The 27,984-nt window shown below is 44.7% G+C and overlaps 1 protein-coding gene across 1 annotated transcript in view; it reads right to left on the bottom strand.

Moving 5' to 3' along the window:
* The window catches only part of gsta.1 (glutathione S-transferase, alpha tandem duplicate 1), a 32,321-nt gene extending 7,199 nt beyond the window's left edge, over positions 1 to 25,122 (bottom strand). Inside the window, exons 1-5 of the mRNA XM_063038881.1 lie at positions 25,064 to 25,122; positions 15,260 to 15,357; positions 11,049 to 11,100; positions 9,880 to 10,012; positions 630 to 771 (exon numbers count right to left, since the gene is read on the bottom strand). Coding sequence (XP_062894951.1) covers positions 630 to 771; positions 9,880 to 10,012; positions 11,049 to 11,100; positions 15,260 to 15,343 — 411 coding nt within the window. The 5' untranslated portion in view covers positions 15,344 to 15,357; positions 25,064 to 25,122. The remainder of the gene's footprint in view (positions 1 to 629; positions 772 to 9,879; positions 10,013 to 11,048; positions 11,101 to 15,259; positions 15,358 to 25,063) is intronic.
* Between the last annotated feature and the right edge of the window lie 2,862 nt (positions 25,123 to 27,984).

The following is a 27,984-nucleotide window of genomic DNA, read 5'->3' as shown; positions in this document are numbered from 1 at the left end:
TTGGGGAGAAGGAGGATGAGAGGAGACATGATAGAGGTGTACAAGATAATAAGAGGAATAGATAGAGTGGATAGCCAGCACCTCTTCCCCAGGGCACCACTGCTCAATACAAGAGGACATGGCTTTAAGGTAAGGGGTGGGAAGTTCAAGGGGGATATTAGAGTAAGGTTTTTTACTCCGAGAGTGGTTGGCACGTGGAATGCACTGCCTGAGTCAGTGATGGAGGCAGATACACTAGTGAAGTTTAAGAGACTACTAGACAGGTATATGGGGGAATTTAAGGTGGGGGCTTATATGGGAGGCAGGGTTTGAGGGTCGGCACAACATTGTGGACCGAAGGGCCTGTACTGTGCTGTACTATTCTATGTTCTATGTTCTATCCCCCTAGTGAACTCTCCATTCTCCCATCACACACTGAGGCAAGGTCACATCCCCCTGGTAAACTCCCCACTCTCCCATCACACATTAAGGTAAGGTCACATCCCCCTCGTGAACTCTCCATTCTCCCATCACACACTGAGGCAAGGTCACTCCCTTGATAAACTGCCCATTCTCTTACTACATCCCAATCACTATTGACAGCAAGGTCATGCTCCCTCGCTGAACAACCGCCTGGAGCAGTGGAATACCTTCTCAAATGCAGGGAAGTATCTGTTTTTGGCTTTTGCTTCCATCCGGGTGAGGTTGTTGCCCTTCTCTGCAGCCGAAAGGAAGGGGTGTTGCATCACAAGAGTCATCAGATCTTTGGCTCCTTCAGAGTACATGTCAATCCTGCAAATAGAAAGGAGACTGAAGTCTGCTTCAGTTCCCGGTCGCAGTACTGAAGTTTCAGAGTGCTACAGTTGTACTGCCTGTGACATCCAACCAGAAAGATCAAGATTGAGATGGCTTGTTTTTAATTTTTATTTAGAGATTCAGCATGGTTACAGGCCCTTCTGGCCCAACGAGCCTGAGCCACCCAATTACAGCCATGTGACCATGTGTCTTTGGAATGTGGGAGGAAACAGGAGCACCCGGGAAATAAACCTACTCAGTTGCATGGAGAACATACAAACTCCTTGCATACAGCAGCGGGAACTGAACCTGGGTCATTGGTGCTGTAAACCGCTACACTAGCGTTTGTTACATATACATCCGTGGAAAGTGGCACTTTGCATCAATGAACAACACAGCCCAAGGATGTGCTGGAGGCAGCCCGCAAGTGTCACCATGCTACTGGCAGCAGCGTAGAATGCCCTACAACTTACTAACTGCAACCTGGATGCCTTTGGAATATGGGAGGAAACTGGAGCACCTGGAGAAACCCACAGAATTATGGAGAGAATGTATAAACTCCTTACAGACAGTGACAGAAGAGAACCCAGGTCACTGGCACTGTAAAGCATTACATTAAGTGCTATGCTACCCTGCCACCTAATAAGGCATCTAAGATCATAAGACTATAAGACACAGGAGCCGAATTAGGCCACTCAGCAGAATGAGTCTGCTCTGCCATTCCATCATGGCTAATTTCTTCTTCGGCTGTCCATCGATTTTTGATGTTGGCTGAGGCCTGGGCAAGGTTGTATGGAAGACCGGCAGTTGCCCATGCTGCAAGTCTCCCCTCTCCACACCACCGATGTTGTCCAAGGGAAGGGCACTAGGAGCCATACAGCTTGGCACCAATGTCATCGCAGAGCAATGTGTGGTTAAGTGCCTTGCTCAAGGACACAACACGCTGCCTCAGCTGAGGCTCGAACTAGCAACCTTCAGATCACTAGACCGACGCCTTAACCACTTGGCCATGCACCACTGTCTTTTTTCCCTCTCAACTCCATTCTCCTGCCTTCTCCCTGTAAGCTTTGATGACCTGATTGATCAAGAACCTATCAACCTCCGCTTTAAATACACTCAATGACCTGGCCTTCACAACCGTCTGGGGCAATGAATTCTCACACATTTATCACCCTCTGGCTAAAAAAAAAAATCCTCCTCATCTCTGTTCTAAACGGATGTCCTTCCATTCTGAGGCTGTGCCCTCCGGTCCCGACTCCACCACTAGAGGAAACATTCAAACATTCTTTCCACATCCACTTTAATCTAGGTCTTTCGATATTTGACAGGTTTCAATGAGATCCCCCCTCATTCTTTCAAAGCCCAGCGAGTACAGGCCCAGAGCCATCAAACACTCCTTATAGAAACATAGAAAATAGGTGGAGGAGTAGGCCATTCGGCCCTTCGAGCCTGCACCGCCATTTATTATGATCATGGCTGATCATCCAACTCAGAACCCCGCCCCAGCCTTCCCTCCATACCCCCTGACCCCCGTAGCCACAAGGGCCGTATCTAACTCCCTCTTAAATATAGCCAATGAACTGGCCTCAACTGTTTCCTGTGGCAGAGAATTCCACAGATTCACCAGTCTCTGTGTGAAGAAGTTTTTCCTAATCTCGGTCCTAAAAGGCTTCCCCTCTATCCTCAAACTGTGGCCCCTCGTTCTGGACTTCCTCAACATCGGGAACAATCTTCCTGCATCTAGCCTGTCCAATCCCTTTAGGATCTTATACGTTTCAATCAGATCCCCCCTCAATCTTCTAAATTCCAACGAGTACAAGCCCAGTTCATTCAGTCTTTCTTCATATGAAAGTCCTGCCATCCCAGGAATCAATCTGGTGAACCTTCTTTGTACTCCCTCTAAGGCAAGGATGTCTTTCCTCAGATTAGGGGACCAAAACTGCACACAATACTCCAGGTGTGGTCTCACCAAGGCCTTGTACAACTGCAGTAGTACCTCCCTGCTCCTGTACTCGAATCCTCTCGCTATAAATGCCAGCATACCATTCGCCTTTTTCACCGCCTGCTGTACCTGCATGCCCACTTTCAATGACTGGTGTATAATGACACCCAGGTCTCGTTGCACCTCCCCTTTTCCTAATCGGCCACCATTCAGATAATAATCTGTTTTCCTATTTTTGCCACCAAAGTGGATAACTTCACATTTATCCACAGTAAATTGCATCTGCCATGAATTTGCCCACTCACCCAACCTATCCAAGTCACCCTGCATCCTCTTAGCATCCTCCTCACAGCTAACACTGCCACCCAGCTTCGTGTCATCCGCAAACTTGGAGATGCTGCATTTAATTCCCTCATCCAAGTCATTAATATATATTGTAAACAACTGGGGTCCCAGCACTGAGCCTTGCGGTACCCCACTAGTCACCGCCTACCATTCTGAAAAGGTCCCATTTATTCCCACTCTTTGCTTCCTGTCTGCTAACCAATTCTCCACCCACACCAATACCTTACCCCCAATACCGTGTGCTTTAAGTTTGCACACTAAGCTCCTGTGTGGGACCTTGTCAAAAGCCTTTTGAAAATCCAAATATACCACATCCACTGGTTCTCCCCTATCCACTCTACGTGTTATATCCTCAAAAAATTCTATGAGATTCGTCAGACATGATTTTCCTTTCACAAATCCATGCTGACTTTGTCCGATCATTTCACCGCTTTCCAAATGTGCTGTTATCACATCCTTGATAACTGACTCCAGCAGTTTCCCCACCACCGACGTTAGGCTAACCGATCTATAATTCCCTGGTTTCTCACTCCCTCCTTTTTTAAAAAGTGGAGTTACATTAGCCACCCTCCAATCCTCAGGAACTAGTCCAGAATCTAACGAGTTTTGAAAAATTATCACTAATGCATCCACTATTTCTTGGGCTACTTCCTTAAGCACTCTGGGATGCAGACCATCTGGCCCTGGGGATTTATCTGCCTTCAATCCCTTCAATTTACCTAACACCACTTCCCTACTAACATGTATTTCGCTCAGTTCCTCCATCTCACTGGACCCTCTGTCCCCTACTATTTCTGGAAGATTATTTATGTCCTCCTTAGTGAAGACAGAACCAAAGTAATTATTCAATTGGTCTGCCATGTCCTTGCTCCCCATAATCAATTCACCTGTTTCTATCTGCAGGGGACCTACATTTGTCTTTACCAGTCTTTTCCTTTTTACATATCTATAAAAGCTTTTACAGTCCATTTTTATGTTCCCTGCCAGTTTTCTCTCATAATCTTTTTTCCCCTTCCTAATTAAGCCCTTTGTCCTCCTCTGCTGAACTCTGAATTTCTCCCAGTCCTCAGGTGAGCCACTTTCTCTGGCTAATTTGTATGCTTCTTCTTTGGAATTGATACTATCCCTAATTTCTCTTGACAGTCACGGGTGCACTACCTTCTTCGATTTATTCTTTTGCCAAACTGGGATGAACAATTGTTGTAGTTCATCCATGCAACCTTTAAATGCTTACCATTGCATATCCACTGTCAATCCTTTAAGTGTCATTTGCCAGTCTATCTTAGCTAATTCACATCTCATACCTTCAAAGTTACCCCTCTTTAAGTTCAGAACCTTTGTTTCTGAATTAACTATGTCACTCTCCATCTTAATGAAGACTTCCACCATATTATGGTCACTCTTACCCAAGGGGCCTCTCACGACAAGATTGCTAATTAACCCTTCCTCATTGCTCAAAACCCAGTCCAGAATAGCCTGCTCTCTAGTTGGTTCCTCGACATGTTGGTTCAAAAAACTATCCCGCATACATTCCAAGAAATCCTCTTCCTCAGCACCTTTACCAATTTGGTTCACCCAATCTACATGTAGATTGAAGTCACCCATTATAACTGCTGTTCCTTTATTACACACATTTCTAATTTCCTGTTTAATACCATCTCCGACCTCACTACTACTGTTAGGTGGCCTGTACACAACTCCCACCAGCGTCTTCTGCCCCTAGTGTTACGCAGCTCTACCCATATCTATTCCACATCTTCCCGGCTTATGTCCTTCCTTTCTATTGCGTTAATCTCTTCTTTAACCAGCAACGCCACCCCACCTCCCCTTCCTTCATGTCTATCCCTCCTGAATATTGAATATCCCTGAACGTTGAGCTCCCATCCCTGGTCACCCTGGAGCCATGTCTCTGTGATCCCAACTATATCATAATCATTAATAACACTTCACTGCACTTTCAATTCATCCACCTTATTACGAATGCTCCTTGCATTGACATACAAAGCCTTCAGGCGCTCTTTTACAACTCTCTTAGCCCTTATACAATTATGTTGAAAAGTGGCCCTTTTTAATGCTTGCCCTGGATTTGTCGGCCTGCCACTTTTACTTTTCTCCTTAGTACTTTTTGCTTCTACCCTCACTTTACACCCCTCTGTCTCTCTGCACTGGTTCCCATCCCCCTGTTGTGAACTAACCTCCTCACGCCTAGCCTCTTTAATTTGATTCCCACCCCCCAACCATTCTAGTTTAAAGTCACCTCAGTAGCCCCCGCTAATCTCCCTGCCAGGATATTGGTCCCCCTAGGATTCAAGTGTAACCCGTCCTTTTTGTACAGGTCACACCTGCGCCAAAAGAGGTCCCAATGATCCAAAAACTTGAATCCCTGCCCCCTGCTCCAATCCCTCAGCCACGCATTTATCCTCCACCTCATCGCATTCCTACTCTCACTGTCGCGTGGCACAGGCAGTAATCCCGAGATTACTACCTTTGCGGTCCTTTTTTTCAACTCCCTTCCTAGCTCCCTATATTCTCCTTTCAGGACCTCATCCCTTTTCCTACCTATGTCATTGGTACCTATATGTACCACGACCTCTGGCTCCTCACCCTCCCACTTCAGGATATCTTGGACACGATCAGAAATATCCCGGACCCTGGCACCAGGGAGGCAAACTACCATCCGGGTCTCTGGACTGCGTCCACAGAATTGCCTATCTGACCCCCTTACTATTGAGTCCCCTATCACAACTGCCCTCCTCTTCCTTGCCCTACCCTTCTGAGCTGCAGGGCCGGACTCTGTGCTGGAGGCACGGCCACTGTCGCTTCCCCCGGGTAAGCTGTCCTCCCCAACAGTACTCAAACAGGAGTACCTGTTGTTAAGGGGCACAGCCACCGGGGTACTCCCTATTACCTGACTTTTCCCCTTCCCCCTCCTAACCGTGACCCACTTGTCTGCCTCCCGTGGCCCTGGCGTGACCACCTGCCTGCAACTCCTCTCTATCACCTCCTCACTCTCCCTGACCAGACGAAGGTCATCGAGCTGCAGCTCCAGTTCCGTAACGCGGTCCCTTAGGAGCTGCATCTCGATGCACTTGGTGCAGGTTAATGCTAACTTTCCCTGGTGTCATGGATTCTTGATTACTTGACTGGCAGACCACAGTACGTGTGCTTGCAACACTGTGTGTCCGACAGAGTGATCAGCAGCACTGGGGCTCCACAGGGGACTGTCTTGTTTCCCTTTCTCTTCACCATTTACATCTCGGACTTCAACTACTGCACAGAGTCTTGTCATCTTCAGAAGTTTTCGGATGACTCTGCCATAGTTGGATGCATCAGCAAGGGAGATGAGGCTGAGTACAGGGCTACGGTAGGAAACTTTGTCACATGGTGTGAGCAGAATTATCTGCAGCTTAATGTGAAAAAGACTAAGGAGCTGGTGATAGACCTGAGGAGAGCTAAGGTACCGGTGACCCGTTTCCACCCAGGGGGTCAGTGTGGACATGGTGGAGGATTACAAATACCTGGGGATACGAATTGACAATAAACTGGACTGGTCAAAGAACACTGAGGCTGTCTACAAGAAGGATCAGAGCCGTCTCTATTTCCTGAGGAGATTGAGGACCTTTAACATCTGCCGGACGATGCTGAGGATGTTCTATGAGTCTGTGGTGGCCAGTGCTATCATGTTTGCTGTTGTGTGCTGGGGCAGCAGGCTGAGGGTAGCAGACACCAACAGAATCAACAAACTCATCCGTAAGGCCAGTGATGTTGTGGGGATGGAACTGGACTCTCTCACGGTGGTGTCTGAAGAGAGGATGCTGTCTAAGTTGCATGCCATCTTGGTCAATGTCTCCCATCCACTACATAATGTACTGGGTGGGCACAGGAGTACATTCAGCCAGAGACTCATTCCACCGAGATGCAACACAGAGCGTCATAGGAAGTCATTCCTGCCTGTGGCCATCAAACTTTACAACTCCTCCCTTGGAGGGTCAGACACCCTGAGCCAATAGGCTGGTCCTGGACTTATTTCATAATTTCCTGGCATAATTTACATATTACTATTTAACTATTTATGGTTTTATTACTATTTATTATTTATGGTGCAACTGTAACGAAAACCAATTTCCCCCAGGATCAATAAAGTGTGACTAGGACATTCCCAGAATCACTCTCATAACCTGCTTTGGACCCTCTCCAAAACCAACACATAATATGTCCTCCTGAACAGGACGACAAGGCCAAACTTGTTTAAATATAACTCACACATTAAATCTTATAAGGAGCACATATTACAATGTAAAGGACTCTCAGTTACCTATGCTTTTGTTATCAGTATTCATGAATGACCTTTAGATTCCTTTCAGAAGAACATTAGCTGCTGGAATTGGCGTATATCATTTATTGTCTTTCACTGGGCTAATTGTTAAAACAAAATACTAAATGAATGGGTAAAAGGGCAAATAAATCTGGAACACAGGTGAACCATAAAACCAGCATTCTTTTTCTTCTTCTTCTATTTCCGGCTGTTTAGACGCATCTAGGCATATTACAGCCCTCTGCAGGATGTATAATTAATTATAGAACTTCAAGGAACTCAAATCCTCGAATACAACCTAGTCTCACGTATGAACTGAATAATAGACTCTTCAATCAGATGTTGATTCTCTTGATAACCAAACAAAGATTTAATAGAAAACCAAAATAAATTTAAGCCAGATAGCCTCTTGAACAACATGCTTCTTTCAATTTTGTATCGATTACAGCTCAGCAAAACATGCTGGACTGTCTCTGGACTACCCCCCAGTCACATAATCCAGTAGGATGTTTTCTTATTATCTTTAAATAATAATTTAGCCCACAATGCCCTAACCTAAGTCTTGTAAATTTCACCATATCTCTATGACTTAAAATGTAACAGTCTGAGACCTTTTTAACTAGTGGGTGACTAGAAAAATAATGCCTGCCCCTTAATTCTTTTTTCCAATCCTCCTGCCACTTCTTCTCTATACCTTTTTTAATCCTACTTTTCAATTCTGCTCTGCCTAGGGGAACTCTAATTTCTACTTGCCTGCTCTGTAAGGAAGACTTTGCAATGCCATCCACGATTTCATTTCCCTCCACCCCAGCATGCCCAGGTATAAAACCAGCATTACTGGTTGCGTGAGCAATTAATAACACAAAGCTGAGGAATTTAAATTGAGGCATTGAGTTCACAAGAAATTAAACAATGTGAATCCAGTATAGCCTGGGAACACTGGAGTATTGTGCACCCTCTGGGCTCAATTAAAAATAAAACTGAGAATGTGAAAAATGAATTTTTGATGTTGACACACATGTTGCGTGTTCACTGGGAAGAGTTGGTGATGTTTTCTCTAAGCCTTGGAGGTGATTCACTGAAATGAATTTGAACAGAATACAAAACATGAAACATTACAATGTTGTGCAGACCTTTTAATCTACTCTAAGATAACTTTAACCTTTCTCTCCTACATAGCTTTCCATTTTTGTATCATCCATGAGGCTATCATTTAGCCTATATCTGTCTAAATCCTTCCCATCCATGCAACTGCCCAAATGCCTTTTAAATGTTTATGTATCTGCCTCAAACACGTCCTTTAGCAGCTTGGGCCACAAACATGCCACCCACTGTGTGAAAATTATTCCTTGGGTCTATTACATTTAACCCCTCTCACCTTAAATATGCCCTCTAGTTTTAGACTCCACTACTCCGGGAAAAAAGACAGTGTGTGTTCTATGCCCCTTGTGATTTTATACACTTCTAAAAGGTCACCCCCCCATCCTCAGTCTCCTAAATTCTATGGAGTAAAGTCCTTGCCTGTCTACCCTCTCATTGTATCATCTTTCTTCATGGTGTTCTCACAGAATTTATGTAGATTGGCTCTTTGTGGAATATTGCCAAGGAAGACTCCCTACAGCTCAACACAATTTATCATTTCATTGTGATGGACACACAAAGGGGGAACATTGCCATATGACCACAAGACATAGGAGCAGAATTAGGCCATTCGGCCGATTGAGTCTACTTCGCCATTCCATGACAACTGATTTATTATCCCTCTCAACCCCATTCTACTGCCTTCTCCCTTTCACTTTTGACAGCCTGACTAATCAAGAACCTTTCTACCTCTTCTTTAAAAATACCCAATGACTTGGCCTCCACAGCTATCTGTGACAATGACTTTCACAGATTCACCATCTTCTTGCTAAAGAAATTCCTCCTCGTCTCTGTTTTAAAGGGATGTCCCTTGATTCTGAAGCTGTGCCATCTGGACCTAGACTTCCCTACTGAAGAAAACATCCTCTCCATATCCACTCTATCTAGGCGTTTCAATATCCAATAGGCTTCAATGAGATCCCTCCTCATTCTTCTAAACTCCAGCACGTAAAGGCCGAGAGCCATCAAATACTTGTCATACATTAACTCTTACGTTCCTGGGGTAATTTTCATCACCCTCCTCTGGACCCTCTCTAATGCCAGTACATCTTAGAAATAGGGCTCAGAACTGCTCACAATACTCCAAGTACACTTGAACCAATATCTTATAAAGCCTCAGCATTACAACCTTGTTTTTAGCATCTAGTCCTCTTGGAATTGGGCAATAAATGATACCACATTTCATGGTAGAATAAATGACAGAAAGGTTTAATATCAAAGTAGTCCCTTCGGACTCTGAAGGATTATTCACCTACACTGCATGCTCAAGCTCTCGTGTCTTGGAGCAAGTTTAGAAACTGAACTGGAAAGAAAATGATCAAATTCTCAAGTGGAGGGAATGAATTGTATGGTGTTGACATACAGTGCTCTTTCATGCATATCCTTTCCATGGAGATTGTACTTTGCTGCAAAGTAGTTCAAGATTGCATTGGTCTGCACCAGCTTCATCCCATCCACCTCAACCATTGGGACCTGTTCGAACAGCAGAAATCCATCTGTCAAGAGGAACAGAGACAAATGTATTTGGGACCAACTCACTTCAAATTCACACTAAAAAGACAAACCAATAAAGACACAAATGATTCTGCAGATGCTGGAAAGCCACCACTGCTTTATCTTTTCCTGTCAGTCACCTTATGTACAGACCCTCCTGTGCCTACTATATGTATATACGTTTGTATATATGTTATCTTGTGTATTTATTGCATTCTTTATCTTATTGTGTTATTCTTCTGCTACATTGGAACTGGAGTAACAATTATTTCATTCTCCTTTACACATGTGTACTGTAAATTACATTAAATAATCTTGAATCTTAACAAAATAATGGAGGAATTCCTTAGGTCATGCAGCATCTATGGAGCGGAATAAAGAGTCAATATTTCAGGTGTCCTGATGAGAGGTCTTGTCTTGAAACGCTGAATGTGTTATTTCTTTCCATTGATGCTGCCTGACTTTCTGAGTTCCTCCAGCATTTCGTGTATGTTACCTCAATGAAGACTGAAGTTGCAGAAAGTATGGCTTACAGTCAAAATTATGAAACCACTACATATAATGTTAAAACAAAATATCCTCCTGAACTTTGGAAAGGTTTTCACCCCAGTCCACTAACAAATGTAAAAATGAAAGCTCAGAAAGGGTTCAAATTTTGGATGCCACTGCAAAAGCTAATCTTGCTTGGCCCCCAAATTGTCTAAGAGAAATAGGATGCTGCAGATTCGGCAGCTGAAGTAACACACAAATTATGAAGAAACTCAGTGGTTCAGGCTGCATCTGTGCAGGACAGAGCCTTTGGGTTGAGAACTGTCATCTGGACTGGTTTTTTGGAGATGCTGCCTGAGTTCCTCCACCATCTTGTGTGTTGTTCCAGTTCCACCATTTGCAGTCTCCAGTGTCTCAAATTTAACAGTTCTGTAGTCTTGTGTGTACGATCCACAGAGATGCCAATGGACAAGTGATTTAGACTCCTAAAAACCAGCCACTGAGCACACCCATTCCCAGCCCACGAAGCTCATTATTTAATCTTCCTACCTTTCAGTAGCTGCTCATATTGCTCCCTGGTCTCGAGGAATACTTCATCAAACTGAAATGAATAATCAACAAAAGACATTTGTTAAAACATCTCAAACATGCTGTTGTCCATTGCTCTCTCCAACGTGTTTCAAGTGATTTCTTCACCAGAGATACTTATTGACAACATTGAACTTTCAATCCAAGTACTGTAGCTAAAACTGACAAATATACACTCAAAATGTAAACCTATTTGGTAACTGTTTTTGACCTGCATTTCTGAAGTGTAAAATTCTTCATCTATACCTTCAAAATTCAATGCCTCCTAAAGGATCCCCATCACCCAAGACAGGGCTTCTTCTGATTACTACCATCAGCAAGGAGATACAGGAGGCTGAAGACACGCACTCAGTGTTTTAGGAACAACTTCTTCCTCTCTGCATCAGATTTCTGAACAGTCCATGAACACTACCTCACATTTTGTTCTCTTTGTCCACTATTCATTTAATTTTTTAACATATTTCTTATTACAATTTATAGCATATTTTATGTAATGCACTGTACAGCTGCTGAAAAACAAATTTCAAGACATATGTCAGTGATAGTAAGCTTCATTCTAACTCTCAATTATTCCCTGTTCATTGCCTGAATTCAATCATTTATTTGTCCTAACACCAAATTTTTATTTGGTTTGCTTATTTAGAGACAAAGAATGTGACAGGCCTTTCTGGCGCAACAAGCTGGGCTGCCCGGCAATCCCTATTTACCCCAGAATGATTTTACAATGATCAATTAACCTACTAACAGGTACGTCTTTGAACTGTGGGAGGAAACCAGAGTAGCCAGAGGAAACCCAAGAACAAACAAACTTCTTAATTCTGGAATGCATACTGAGAGGGTATTGGAGAATTCTATAATTGTAGATTTAGCTGCTAGTGAAACGAGGTGTGGCATTTTTCTTTTTCCTTTACAGATTTATGTACATTTTATCTGATATTATCCAAAGTTTGACATTTTCTTACCACATCCAGTCAACAAATATAGGACTTGTGGCTCCTAGCCAGGTATACGAAACTATGTGGGGTATGGATATAAAAACCATGCCAGGGTGATGGTAGAGGAAGATACATTACAGGCATTTAAGAAACTTTTTGCTAGGCATGTGGATGACGGAAAGGTGCAGGGCTAGGTGGGATGGAAGGGTTAGATTGATCTTAAGATTCGGTAAAAAGGTTGGGTTGTAGGGCCTGTACCATGCTGTGCTGTTCTATGTTCTTAAGATGTTGTTGGATGCAGAATTGTCATACACCAAAAGTTAAGAGAAAATGCAAACACCCCTTGGGTGAACCTATAAAAATCCCTGGAAGAACCTGTAACAACTTCTGGGGAAACCTGTAATGGCTGCTGTTATGGCACATTCAGTCTTTCCTGAGTCAGCCTTAAAGAAGAGGTGAGTGCTTTTGTAAAGAAACTGATGGTTATGTTCAGACTTCACAGTGATATAGAAATATGGTCAGAATTCAAACCTAAAGCATACGTTGCCAAACATCCAACAATCCACCTATGTGCCATCAGTACTGGATCATTAACCTGAATGAGGACAAACAAGAAGCTCTGCGAGTTTGGACCAAGAACTGGAGGTTGCAGGCCTACTGTCTGTGTTTGTGAGTCCAAGCCAGGGACTGGAGGTTGCAGGCCCACTGTCTGTGAGTTTGTGAGTCCAAGCCAGGGACTGGAGGTTGGAGGCCTACAGCCTGTGAGTCCGAGCCAGGGACTGGAGGTTGCAGGCCTACTGTCTGTGAGTTTGTGAGTCCAAGCCAGGGACTGAAGGTTGGAGGCCTACAGCCTGTGAGTCCGAGCCAGGGACTGGAGGTTGCAGGCCTACTGTCTGTGAGTTTGTGAGTCCGAGCCAGGGACTGGAGGTTGCAGGCCTACAGCCTGTGAGTCCGAGCCAGGGACTGGAGGTTGCAGGCCTACTGTCTGTGTCTGTGAGTCCAAGCCAGGGACTGGAGGTTGCAGGCCTACTGTCTGTGAGTTTGTGAGTCCGAGCCAGGGACTGGAGGTTGCAGGCCTACTGTCTGTGTCTGTGAGTCCAAGCCAGGGACTGGAGGTTGCAGGCCTACTGTCTGTGAGTTTGTGAGTCCGAGCCAGGGACTGGAGGTTGCAGGCCCACTGTCTGTGTTTGTGAGTCCAAGCCAGGGACTGGAGGTTGCAGGCCTACTGTCTGTGAGTTTGTGAGTCCGAGCCAGGGACTGGAGGTTGGAAACCCAATGTTAGTGAGTTTTCAGGTCTACGGCAGAGAGTGGAGATCCAGAATTGGACTCTCCTGGAATTGGAGGCACGCCTGTGTGTGTGTGTGTGTGTTTGGGTGATTGGGTAGTTGGGTGGAAGGGTGGGAAAGGGACTTGTTTCACGGTTGTTGTTACTGCTTTTGTTGTTCTGCTGAACACTGTGGGCATGCTATGTTGGTGCGAGAATGTGTGGCAACACAGTCTGTCCCATCATTGAGGGTGTTGGTTGTTAACATAACCGACATATTTCGCTGCATGTTTCGGTGTATATGTGATAAATAAATCTGTTGGAACTGACGTGGCAGGCTAAGCAAGCTTGGAGCGGAACAGGGTGATTTTGACTGTGTCAGGCAATTTGAGAATTGCAATTACTTTTATCAGGAACCATAGCAAACGAGGAGAGGGTGTTCTGTTCTGCAATTTAATGCAGTTAAAAAGCCGAGAGCCAGTTCTGGTGGGATGTGGGATCTGGGAGCCGATATCTTCAAAATTACCCCAATCCATCTGATGTAACATTAAGTACTTGGCACCATCCCAGTTGCCCTCTCTCTTCTTGCAGCCATGAGAGACCAGGATATTAAACACTTTCTGTCTCTAGTGCAAAGGGAAAAGGCCTTCATGACCCAAGATATCTCAGCATTAACCTTGATGTTCTTATCAGTTTAAAAAAAAAGCTGTTGTGAGTTTTCTTTGCCTTGCAACAGTTCAAGGCAGTGTTGATGAGGGGGTGGGGAGCAGGATCTGAAGTTAATTAATTGCAAATTATGGAATCATCTCTGTCAACAGCTGATTCTACTCAGGATCTGACTGCAAAGTAATTGTACCTTCTGGTTCAGTTCATTGCTTCCTTGAGAGTAACATGGATGATTTTGGTGCCGAAAGAGAATATGGACAGCTTGTGTGGAATAATAACTGCATTTGAGATCTGTTCTTCATGAGGATGCAGCTTGGTGGCTGAATTGATATAAGTGACTGAGGTCAGTACTAGAGATGCAATTTATTTGTAACCACTCTCAACATTCCCCTTATCTTTTTGGATCCACCCTGTTTTGCTTGGGAGAACTTGGCCAGTTTGCTGACCACAATAAACTAGGAGGGAAATCTTGCATTGTAGCTAATGTATGTTGTGTTGGATTGAGGGGGAAGTAGCAGAAAGGTAGTGTTTTCTAACAAGTGGAGAGAGGGGACAATGTTCAAAGAGCCCCTGGTGTGCTGGTAGGCAAGTCACTGAAACTCCACACAGGTATAGCAACCAATTGAGAGGGCAAATAGGCCTTTAGAAGGGCTGAGCACAGGAGTGGGTGTCCTGTAATATAGTATGTCTGAACTTGGAGTATTATGTACAAATGGGTCTCTTTACTTAAAGGAGGTCCTAGCACGGAGAGAGTACTGTGAAAGGTTTACTGGACTGGTTCCAGGAAAAGCAGGTTTGCTGTGTGAGGTGATGTTGAGTTGATGGGACCTGTACTGTCCTGTGTTCAGGAAACCAATGAGATCTCGTAGAAAGTTAGAATGTTCTTTTAGGGCCACTGGGATGGATGTAGGAAGGATATTTGACCGTAAATAAGGAATCTGAGACCAGTGTGTACTTTGAAGAAAATGGGGCTGGCCATTTAGGACTGAGATGAGGGCAGCTCTTTCTCACCCAGAGTGTGGCATGTCTCTGGAATTCTCTGCCCTGGTGGTTTTGTTGCTGAGTTCATTCAAATCAGAAATTGATCAATTTGGAGTTGAAATGGAAGTGGTTCAGTGGAAGCAGGTGGTTTTCATAAACAGAGGAGGTAGTTCAATGGGCCGTGCATTCCTCTGTCCACATGGTGTAGAGGCAAAAAATGCAGCTGATCTATTACCCTTCATAACTTAGATTTTGTCAGTCACCAGTACAAATCTTCCCGGACAAATGTATGTAATGAACTTTACTCTACATAACTAGTACACAACCTCAACTCCTGCAGCTGCCAAAAGCCAGCGAACAGACTCCATTTTCCCTCTTCCATTGAAATAATACAGCTTGGGCTTCGCCATCGTGATGCACTCCCCTAGAAACAGAAAGTAAGATCAGATCAGCTGTAGTGCCATCAAAGTTCAAAGCAAATTTATTATCAATATACATATATGTCACCATATTAAACCCTGAGGTTCATTTTCTTGTGGACTTACTTGTAATAGAATCAATGAACACCAACTTGGGTGTTCAACTAGAGTGCAAAAGGCAAAAAACTGTGCAAATACAAATGAAGTAATAATAAATAAATAAATAAGCAATAAATATCAAGAACATGGGATCAAGAGTTCCTGAAAGTGAGTCCATGGGTTAGGGGAACATCTCAATATTGGGGCAATTGACGATGAGTGAAGTTATCCCTTTCAGTTTAAGAGCCTGTTAGCTGAGGGGTAATAACTGTTCCTGAACCTCGTGGTGTGAATCCTGAAGCTCCTGTACCTCCTCTTGATGGCAACAGTGAGAAGCGAACTTGTCCTAGGTGCTGGGACTTTCCTGCGACATCATCCTTTGCAGTTGTACTCAATATTAGGGAGGGCTTTACTCATGATGAACCGAGCTGTACGCACGACTTCTTATAGAAACTTCTATTCAAGGGTATTGGTGTTTCCATACTAGCTTTGTTGTTTTGCTTGTGTTCTGTGTTGTTCTGACGAGCATTGTGGACGTGCTATGTTGATGCCAAAATATATGGTGACACTTGTGGGCTGCCCCCAGCACATCCTTGAAACACATTTCACTTCTGTTTCAATGTACATGCAATAAATCTGAATCTAATGTATCTGTTTCTACCAACCCTGGCAACATGTTCCACACACCTACCACTCTGTATAATTAAAAAAGAAACTACCTCTGACATAGCCAGGGGTGGTAGTGGGGATAAGTTCCCACTACCTATAAAGTGCTCCAAATGGCGTGCGACTCTAACAGCCTCTGACAACCATGTCCAACTCTTGGCCTTCACGTGTAGCTTAGCTACTACGTCTGGCCAAACTCTTTCTACTGACAAGAGAAGGGGCAATGGCGGACCACTGACCAGTTGCTTCAGGCAGGTGGGGCTCGTCAGCCCACCGAGGAGAAGAAAATCTCTAGTTTTAAACCTTCGCTGCCTTGCAACGACACCTATCCCTTGGAAAGGCTTCAGGAGTAAACTCCAAGGAAGAAATCTGGAGCTCGGGGTCCCTAAAACAGTTTGATGTTGTCTACAGCTTCACTCTGGCAATCTGTGTGACGACACTGGTGCCAAGCTGTATCGGCGTTTGCCCTTCCCTTGGACTACATCAGTGACGTGGAGAGGGGGAACCCACTGCACGGGCAACAGCCGGTTTTTCCAAATCTTCCCACCCAGGCTTGCACCTTGGAGAGGACACAGTCCACCAGAGTTGCAAACCCATGATCCCCTGGGATCGATGGCTGCCTACCTCTGACATTCCCTCCCATATTTTCCTCCAATCACTTTAAAATTATGCCTCCTTACATTAGCCATTTCTACCTTTTGGGGGAAAACGTCTCTGGCTGTCCACTCTATCCTATGCCTCTTACCATCTTGTACTCTTCAATGAAACCACCTCTCTCCTTCTGCATGATCTGTGTGTACAAGTCTGGACCCTGGTTATTTTATTTATTTGGATACCCTTGACACGATTACACATGACTTTCTAAAGTTTGTTCAGTTGATTTTAGTTGGTTTCATGAACACAACTTCTGGCAAACAGACACATCGAGACCAGAAACTCAGTGCAATACCCAAATATGGAACCTCTGTGGTTTACCTGGTTTAATGCACCATCAGACAATTTCCTGAGATGCTTGCAAACTTGTTGTGTAATACAAAGGGAAAAAACGTTACTTTTGGAAATAACAGCAGGAAAAATGATTGTTGGAAACTGTTCATAATATGGATAATTGTCTGGCATGAACATCGACTTCTCCAACTTCCGCTAATGTCCCACCTCCCCCTCGTACACCATCTGTTACTTATTTTTATACACACATTCTTTCACTCTCCTTTTTCTCCCTCTGTCCCTCTGAATATACCCCTTGCCCATCCTCTGGGTCCCCCCCCTCCCCCATCTTTCTTCCCGGACCTCCTGTCCCATGATCCTCTCGTATCCCCTTTTGCCTATCACCTGTCCAGCTCTCGGCTCCATCCCTCCCCCTCCTGTCTTCTCCTATCATTTTGCATCTCCCCCTCCGCCTCCAGCTTTCAAATCCCTTACTCACTCTTCCTTCAGTTAGTCCTGACGAAGGGTCTCGGCCTGAAACGTCGACTGCGCCTCTTCCTATAGATGCTGCCTGGCCTGCTGCGTTCACCAGCAACTTTGATGTGTGATGCTTGAATTTCCAGCATCTGCAGAATTCCTGTTGTTTGCGTTTTTAAATTGTCAGTGTTGCTTAGTATTCTTATTTTCTAATTAAGAGCTTTACTTTAAACTCAAAGTTTGTGTGGGGCAAGTCATGTTTTCCTAACTTGATTGAGTTTTTTGACAAGGTGACAAGAGAGATTGATGAGGGCGGGGCAGTGAACGTTGTCTATGTGGATTTTAGAAAAGTGACAAAGTCCGTCATGAGGCTAATCCAGAAGATTAAGGTGCATGGGGTCAATGGTGAATTGGCCGTTTTGATTTAGAACTGGCTTGCCCATAGAAGACAGATGGTGGTGGTTGAAGGCACTTGTTCTAGGTGGAGATCTGTGCTTAGCAGTTTTCAGCAGGGATCTGTACTGGCACCATGGCTGCTTCTGATGTATACAGTAAATGAGCTGAATGTAAGTGTAGATGGGAGGGTATGTAAGTTTGTAGATGATGCAAAGATTGGTCGTGTTGTGGATACTGACGAGTTGCAGATATGGGTAGAGAAATGTCATATGGAGTTTAACCTGAACAAATGTGACGTGTTGCACCTTGGTAGGTCAAATGTAAAACAACAGTACAGTGTTAAGGGCAAGATGCTGAAGTGTTGCTGAGCAGAGAGATCTTGGGAGCCAATTCATTGCTCCATGAAAGTGGCTCGATAGGGTGGTTAAGAGGCTTATGGAATGCTTGCTTTTATTAGTTGAGGCATTGAATTCAAGTCGTGAGGTTATGTGGCCTAACCAGAGTTCCTTAAATTTGCAGCATCTGGTGTATTACTTACAGTTCTGGTTGCCCCACTATAAGAATGTTAGATATGGCCCTTGTGGCTACAGGGGTCAGGGGGTATGGAGGGAAGGCTGGGTTCTGAGTTGGATGATCAGCCATGATCATAATAAATGGCGGTGCAGGCTCGAAGGGCCGAATGGCCTACTCCTGCACCTATTTTCTATGTTTCTATGATATGGAGAAGGTTCAGAAGAGGTTTACCAGGATGCTGTCCAGTTTGGAGGGAATGTGCTATCATGAGAGGCTGGACAAGCCTGGGTTGTTTTCTCCGGAGCTGAGGAGAGTTTGTAAGATTGAGAGGAATAGACAGAGTAGACTGGGAGTACCTGTTTCCCAGGGTTGAAATGTCTAAAACCAGAGGACATGCATTGAAAGTTCAAAGTTGACATGAGGGTTAAGTTTTTTTACTTAGTGTGGTTGTGCCTGGAATGTGCTACCTGGTATCGTGGTAGATGCAAATACATTAGAGGTGTTTAAGAGACGTTTAGATAGGCTCATGAATGTGAGGAAGATGGAAGAATATGGACACTGTAGGTAGAAGGGATTAGTTTCTGGGGTTTTAGAATTTACTCTCCAGCTAGTTCAGCACAACATTGGGAGCTAGAGGACCCATTCCTGTGCTGTACTGTTCTATGTTCTATATACCACCTTGAGATTCATTTTCCTGTAGTCATTTACAGGGAACAGGGATGTAAAGAAATACAAAAGAATTTATGATAAATTATAAATAACTGGTCCTTCAGCCTAACTCGTGTATGTCTATTTAAGCTAGTCCCATTTGCCTGCATTTACCCCACATCTCTCTAAACTTTTCTTGTCCAAGTACCTGTCCAAATGTCCTTTAAATGCTGTAATTCAATAGGTTTCAATAGATACATTTAATGTCAGAGAAACGTATACAATATACATCCTAAAATTATTTTTCTTCACAGACATCCATGAAAACAGAGAAATGCCCCAAAGAATGAATGACGGTTAAAACATTAGAACCTCAAAGCCCCCCCCCCCCGCTCCCCCTCTCACGCACAAGCAGCAGCAAGGCAACGACAACCCCCACCAGCAAAAAGGTATGGTGCCAAACAACAGGAATTCTGCAGATGCTGGAAATTCAAGCAACATACATCAAAGTTGCTGGTGAACGCAGCAGGCCAAGCAGCATCTATAGGAAGAGGCGCAGTCGACGTTTCAGGCCGAGACCCTTCGTCAGGACTAACTGAAGGAAGAGTGAGTAAGGGATTTGAAAGCTGGAGGGGGAGGGGGAGATGCAAAATGATAGGAGAAGACAGGAGGGGGAGGGATAGAGCCGAGAGCTGGACAGGTGATAGGCAAAAGGGGATACGAGAGGATCATGGGACAGGAGGTCCGGGAAGAAAGACGAGGGTGGGGGGTGACCCAGAGGATGGGCAAGAGGTATATTCAGAGGGACAGAGGGAGAAAAAGAGTGAGAGAAAGAATGTGTGCATAAAAATGAGTAACAGATGGGGTACGAGGGGGAGGTGGGGCCTTAGCGGAAGTTAGAGAAGTTGATGTTCATGCCATCAGGTTGGAGGCTACCCAGACGGAATATAAGGTGTTGTTCCTCCAACCTGAGTGTGGCTTCATCTTTACAGTAGAGGAGGCCGTGGATAGACATGTCAGAATGGGAATGGGATGTGGAATTAAAATGTGTGGCCACTGGGAGATCCTGCTTTCTCTGGCGGACAGAGCGTAGATGTTCAGCAAAGCAGTCTCCCAGTCTGCGTCGGGTCTCACCAATATATAAAAGGCCACATCGGGAGCACCGGACGCAGTATATCACCCCAGTCGACTCAAGGTGAAGTGATGCCTCACCTGGAAGGACTGTTTGGGGCCCTGAATGGTGGTAAGGGAGGAAGTGTAAGGGCATGTGTAGCACTTGTTCCGCTTACACGGATAAGTGCCAGGAGGGAGATCAGTGGGGAGGGATGGGGGGGACGAATGGACAAGGGAGTTGTGTAGGGAGCGATCCCTGCGGAATGCAGGGGGGGGGGGAGGGAAAGATGTGCTTAGTGGTGGGATCCCGTTGGAGGTGGCGGAAGTTACGGAGAATAATATGTTGGACTATGGTGCCCTCCACTTGAGCGTACAGCAAAGCATCAATCAAGACAGACTTACAGTACCCCAAAAACTACTCATTCACCCGATAATTTGACATACCACAGTCTCTGTCTCTCTGTCTCCCTCCCCCTAATAAGGAAAAAGAGGTGGCCCTGTTTCACAATGAGAGGGGAGACATAACAAACAACTCGCTGATTTACGATGTTAAAAGTCTGTTGCGTCACTCTTTCCGAGCTCTGCGCCGGGGGAGTTGGCACCGAAAAGGTGCAGCTCTCTGGACGCACAACCCACGGTAGCTAACCCGCTGCTCCTGGTGATCTCCTGCGACACTTCAGTCAGGGGCACTGGCCTAGAATCAGCATGTCCCCAGAGCCACGAAATCCCGGAACCTTGAAGGCATGCTCGTCTTCCAGGCTGCGTCCTTGGGATATAAAAAGCAGCCAGTCGTGAGGCCCTGAGAGCGGGTCCCATTCCCACAAAGAACCGAAGTCGGAGTGTAATTGTACCCATCTCTACCACTTCTTCCGCAGCTCATTCCATATTCCCAGTACTCACTACGTGGAAAAGGGTGCCTCTTGGGTCCCTTAAACCTTTCCTCTCACATTATATTGACCCTTTTCCTCCCTAAGGCAGACAATGCCTCTCCTGATTTCTATCAGCCTCCATATGATAATCTGTCAGCTTCCTACACTAAGGGAGAAAAAGCCTGGTAACTGAGCCCTCCATTCCCAGCAACACCCTCGTAAATCTTAAACACAATAGATTCTTGAAAATTCAGAGCAACGCTCAACATTTCGGGTGGAAACCTTTCATCAGGGCTGGAGAGGAAGGGGAAAGAAGCCAGAATAAGCCCCAGTGTACTCCTCTCTCTCCTTGCACCACCTTTCCAGACCCATTGAAGGGTTTTGGCCTGAAATGTCGATGGTTATGCCTCAGAATAGATGCTGTCTGATCTGCTGAGTTGCCCCAGAATTTTGTACGTGTTACTTGTAAATCTTTCGGCACCCTTTTTCATTTTAATGACATTCTCCATTCATCTTTGAATCTGGATGAGTATTCTACAGTTGTTACTGACTTCATTAAAACCCGTGTGGATGAGTGTGTGCGCCTACAAAGAGTTGCAGTAGGCTAGATCTGTGGCATTCAAGTCTGGTGACCCAGGTCTGTACCAGAAAATCAGGTATGAGTTGCGGAGTGCTATTTCGAAGAGAAAAGAGAAAATTTCAAATGAAGTTGGAGGCCACATTGGATTTACAACTCTGGAAGGATTTGCAAGACATTACTTCCTACAAAGCAAAACCCTATAGCTTAAATGGCAGTGACACTTCACTATCAGGTGAACTCAACACCTATGCCCGCTTTGAGAAGGAGAATATAACTACAGCTGTGAAGATCCCTGCTGCACCTGATGACCCTGTGATCTATGTCTTGGAGACCACTGTTAGGCTACCTTTAAAGAGGCTATCCTTGCAAGGTGGAAGGCAATGAGGGAGTAGCTGGTAACGCTCTGAAAACTTGTGCCAACCAACTGGTGGGAGTGTTCAAGGACAATTTCAACCTCTCAATGCTACGGGCGGAAGTTCCCACTTGCTTCAAAAAGGCAACAATAATACCAGTGTCTAAGAAGAATAATGTGAGCTGCCTTAGTAACTATTGCCTAGTAGCACTCACATCTACAGTGATGACAAGCTTTGACAGGTTGGTCGTGACTAGACTGAACTCCTGCCTCAGCAAGGACCTGGACCCACTGCAATTTGCTTATCAGCACAATAGGTCAATGGCAGATACAATCTTCACATGGCCTTAGACCACCTGGACAATACAAACACCTATGTCAGGATGCTGTTCATCGACTATAGCTCAGCATTTAACACCATCATTCCCACAATCCTAATTGATAAGCTACAGAAACTGGGCCTTTGTACCTCCCTCTGCAATTGGATCCTCAGCTTCCAAATGGGAAGACCACAATCTGTGTGGATTGATGATATCTCCTCCTTGCTGAGGATCAACACTGGTGCACCTCAGAGTGCAGCTTAGCCCACTGCTCTACCCTCTCTACACCCATGACTGTAGTTAGGCATAGCTCAAATACCATCTATAAATTTGCTGATGGTACAACCATTGTTGGTAGAATCACAGATGGTGATGAAAGGGTGTACAAGAGTGAGATATGCCAACTAGTGGAGTGGTGTGGCAGTAAAAACCTGGCACTCAACGTCAGTAAGACAAAAGAGCTGATTGTGGACTTCAGAAAGGGTAAGATGAAGGAACACATACCAATCCTCAGAGGGATCAGAAGTGGGGAGAGTGAGCAGTTTCAAGTTCCTGGGTGACAGGATCTCTGAGGATCTAACCTGGTCCCAACATATCAATACAGTTATAAAGAAAACAAGACCGTGACTATACTTCATTAGGAGTATGAAGAGATTTGGCATGTCAACAAATACACTCAAAAACTTCTATAGTTGTACTGTGGAGAGCATTCTGACAGGCTGCATCACTGTCTGGTATGAAGGGGCTACTGCACAGGATCAAAGGAAGCTGCTGAAAGTTGTAAATCTAGTCAGCTCCATCTTGGGTCCTAGCCTACAAAGTACCCAGGGCACCTTCAAGGAGCGGTGTCTCAGAAAGTCAGCGTCCATTATTAAGGACCTCCAGCACCCAGGGCATGCCCTTTTCTCACTGCTACCATCAGGTAGGAGGTACAGAAGACTGAAGACACACTCAGCAATTCAGGAACAGCTTCTTCCCCTCTGCCAACTGATTCCTAAACGGACGTTGAACCTGTGAACAAAGCTCACATTTTTAAGATGTATTAGTTGTTTTTGCACCATTTTTAATCTAGTCAATATACTTGTACTGTAATTGATTTATTATTACTTTCTCTATATTATGTATGGAATTAAGCTGCTGATAAGTTAACAAATTTCACGTCACATGCCGGTGATAACAAACCTGATTTTGAATTCCATAGTTGGGTAACCTGAACTGTACACAGTATGGTCTCGCTAACGGCCTGTATATCTGTAATACCATACTTCCAACCGCAGTTCAAAGTACCTTTATTATCAGAGTATGTATACCACGTACAACCTTGAGATTCACCTTCTTACAGGCACCCTCAAAAAGAAACAATTCACAAAAAACTCCCCGGCACAAATACGGCCATGCATCGAATGTGCGAAAAAGAGAGAACAAATCCTGAGAATATGAACCATAGAGACCTGACATTGCCCTGACTGAAGAACGCATTTCGCGTCGACCATCTTTACCACTCATTCGCTCCAACTGTTCTACATGTTTGGGAGGTCTCTATCCACTTCGCTTGTTGGGAGTGTTTTGGAACATCCAGGCGCTGCCGGAGAATTTGTTATGAAACGCATCCACTTTCAATACAGTAATATCTTAGTGAATTGGTACAATTTTCTTATTAAAATTGCGAAATGTTTTCGTCAAATATTAGTCCCACTTGCAGACGGCCACGCAGGCACTTTCAATACAGTAATATCTTAGTGAATTGGTACAATTTTCTTATTAAAATTGCGAAATGTTTTCGTCAAATATTAGTCCCACTTGCAGACAGCCACGCAGGCAGTTTTAAAATTCTGGGGCAATGCTGAGCGATAAGGGGAATAATACTGAGGATTGAATGTGCATAAATTGTACCCCCAGGCACTGAAATCCAGCACGCCTTTCAAAGCTCAAAAGATCAAGGTAAATTTATAATCGAATATTTGTCACCATATAGGATCGTGAAATTCATTTTCTTGCGGGCACAGTAACTCACTTCATAACTATTATTTCCTATCTTGTGTACAGCCTCGCGTCACTTTATGGACATTCAATCTAGGTACAGCCATCTTGTGTATTTATATTTATTGTGGTTTTTTTTTACCATTGCAATGTTCTTTCTTTTGTAACTTCACGATACTGTCAAAACGTACATGTTGCTTTGTATAGAGCTTCACAGTGTGGAAACTCAAAAAGTTCAAAGTGAATTTATTCCCAAAGTACACGTCACCCTATATTACCTTGATTTATTTTCTTGCGGTCGTTAACAAGAAAATGAAACGATAATCTAGAATATATTAAAAATTATAAATGGTCCTAACAGCTTTGTGGGCCGAAGTATTGTGCTGTACGTTTTCTAAGTTCCTATGTTTTCTAACTCTGCATCGGATCCGGAGTCTCAATTATTTTGTTCTCCTTTGCACTTATGTACTGGCAATGCCATTAAGCAATCTTGAAATGAATCTTCAGTTGAATACACAGAAACCTACTGCCCCTCTACTATGCCTATTGTCCTGTTTATTATTTAATGTAATGCCTGCACTGTTTTGCTGTGTACTGTACCAGTAGTTATGGTCGAAATGACAATAAAAAGTGACTTGAAAAGCAATAGAATTAATGAAAGATCTCTCCTAACAAAACGGACAAACTATGCAGCTTCCAGCAGGCACTGAAATGAAATGAATTTGTCTTGTGAATCAGCAACTAAATTCAAAGTGAGCTAACAGTACTCACCTCGTCCACTCAAACTGCTCTCCACGCACCACGCACGAAGTTCAGAAACAACTGCGAATACTGTATAATATAGTGCAAGGAGGAGGGCGCCTCGAGCCGTTCCACCAATCGAGCCGTCGATCATTTGCATGTTAGCGCAAAGTTCAGCGGGAAATATCCTCATCACATTTGTAAAGTGTTTGCTGATTTGGAGGTTTATATACCAGTTGTATACCTTCTTTCTATGGGTGTGAGGGCGATCTGGCTGCGACATCTGTCACCCCATTGATCGCTAGGGTTGATTCGGCTGATCTGGCTGGATAGGCGGGTGTCCCCCTTCCCTCACAGCTCCATGTGCGTCCCTCCCGAAGCTCAGCGCTCGGTCGCAGAGGATGGCCCCCTAGAAGAAGACCGCTCCGCCGGTCTGGGTATATGACGTAGCTACTCCCCTGCTAGACTAAACCTCCAAGACCATTTGTAGGATCACGTAGGGAAGTCAAGCTCCAAGACTTCAGACACATCCAAGTAAGGCACTGCACGTGGCAGTCTGCCGTTCTTTTTTCCTTCTTTTCCTACTAAATGAGGCATATTAATTGTATATATTGAATAAAATTGTGCAAAAAAAACCCCAGAAAGTGAGGCGTTTTTGGGCCCTGTAACTTTTCAATCGGAATTGAATTGCTGTTAAATACTGCTATATCAATGAACACAGGGGTTTGTATTGTCCAGCCATTGAAATTGCATCTGCTGTTGACCTATTGTGGTGATAGGCAAATTGTAGTGCATCCAGGTCCTTGCTGAGGCAGGAGTTCAGTCTAGTCATGACCAACCTCCTCAAAGCTTTTCATCACTGTAGATGTGAGTGCTGCTGGGTGATAGTCATTATTCTTCATAGACACTGGTATTATTGTTGCCTTTTTGAAGCAGGTGGGAACTTCTGCCTGTAGCAGTGAGAGATTGAAAATGAATACTCCTGCCAGTTCGTTGGTAGAAGTTTTCAGAGCACTACCAGGTACTCTGTCGTGGCCTTCCACCTTGCAAGGATTCACCCTCTTAAAAGATAGCCTTACATAGGCCTCTGAGACAAAGATCGTGGGGGTCATCAGGTGCAGTAGGGATCTTCACAGCTGTAGTTACATTCTCCTTTTCAAAGCAGGCATAGAAGGCATTGAGTTCATCTGGTAGTGAAGCATCGCTGCCATTCATGTTATTTAGAAACATAGAACATAGAAACATAGAAAACCTACTGCACAATACAAGCCCTTCGGCCCACAGAGCTGTACCGAACATGTCCTTACCTGAGAAATTACCTAGGGTTACACATACTGTCGCCCTCAATTTTTCTGAGGTCCATATACCTGTCCAGGAGTCTTAAAAGACCCTATTGTATCCGCCTCTAGCACCGTCACTGGCAGCCCATTCCACGCACTCACCACTCTCTGCATTTTAAAAAAAACTTACTCCTGATATCTCCTCTGTACCTATTTCCAAGCACCCTAAAACTGTGCCCTCTTGTACTAGCCATTTCAGCCCTGGGAAAAAGCCTCTGACTATTGTTACGAGAATACACATAAAATTAAGATGTTTGCTGGCCTGGGCTAGCATCAGTGGCATCAGCAGTTGGTCTGCCACCTGCCCTCAGGGGAAGGAGAGATAAGGAACAATGGAGCAGCGTCTGGAGATGTGTAATGAAGGGATGTGGGAGGAAGAGCTGTCTGGAGCGGCTCCCCCCTTTGAAGCCTGAACTGTTTGAAGTGATGGACAGGCGTACCCCAGCAGGGGGATAAAAAGGGACAGGTTCGCTAAGACAGACACACACGCCACCCGAGGTAACGAGACCCTGGAAGCGGTACGCTTCTCACGAGTGGGTGGAAAGGTACGATCAGCGGGAACCCGGTGTGTGTCCGCCCTTGCCTGGGTGCCGGGTTCACTGCAGAGGATCGACCGCATCTGGAGGAGGGGTCACAGTCGGTGACCTCAGGTGACATCACCAAGGACCCGCCCAAAAAGCTGTTTGTGAGCCATCTCGCTGGTCTGTGAGTGAAGCCGTTCTGAATGATGAGTTGTTCCTATTCTATCTCTCTCTTCCCCCACATTGTCCACCGCCATGGCAACGATTACTGCGAACTGAACTACTAAACTGGACTGAACTTTGAGTCATTTTGAAATTGGTCATTTACCCCTAGACAACGATAGAGCTTGATTGATGCTGTTATCTTAATTCTGTGCACATGTGTGTTTATCATCACTGAACTGTTGCATTTATTATCCTTTCGATTACTGTGTTGCTTGTTTCTGTAATAAAACTTTCTTAGTTCTAGTACTCCAGACTCCAACTGAGTGATCCATTTCTGCTGGTTTGGCAACCCAGTTACGGGGTACGTAACACTATCCACACAATCAATGCCCCTCATCATCTTGTATGGTTTCGCTTTGTAGGAACCAGTAATTGGGTTTCACTTTGTAGGAAGTCATGTCTTGTAAACCTTGGTGTCATACAACTGGTGTGGCCTCCAACCTTGTTCAAAATTGTGTTTTCACCCTTGAACTAACCCTCTGCAAATTGTACCTGGTTTTCTGGTACAGGCATGGGTCGCCAGGCTTGAATGCCACAGATCTTGCCTTCAGTAGATGGCGTATGTCCTGGTTCATCCATGGCTTTTGGTTTGGGACACACTTTTGTAGGCACACACTCACCCACACAGGTGTAACCCCCAGGTTCTATCGGCTGTGTAAATCTAGGGAAGACAATCTCTGGCTAAGCCAAACGTGAAATCTGAGGGGCAAAACCTCTTGTTTGTGTGGATGCTGCATGATCTGTCCCCTCCCCCGCCCCCTGTTACAAATCCGTACCATGAAATAACAGCCAGTATGCCATATGCAATTAAACAATTTAGCTTTATAATTCTTAGTTTGACTAAAGGGTTAGTAAAGAAAAACTA

This window comes from Mobula hypostoma, chromosome 2 (assembly GCF_963921235.1).
Source record: "Mobula hypostoma chromosome 2, sMobHyp1.1, whole genome shotgun sequence".
Classification (NCBI taxonomy): domain Eukaryota; kingdom Metazoa; phylum Chordata; class Chondrichthyes; order Myliobatiformes; family Myliobatidae; genus Mobula; species Mobula hypostoma.
The sequence above is the reverse complement of the archived record's forward strand: the minus strand, read 5'-3'. Positions and strand labels throughout refer to the sequence as shown.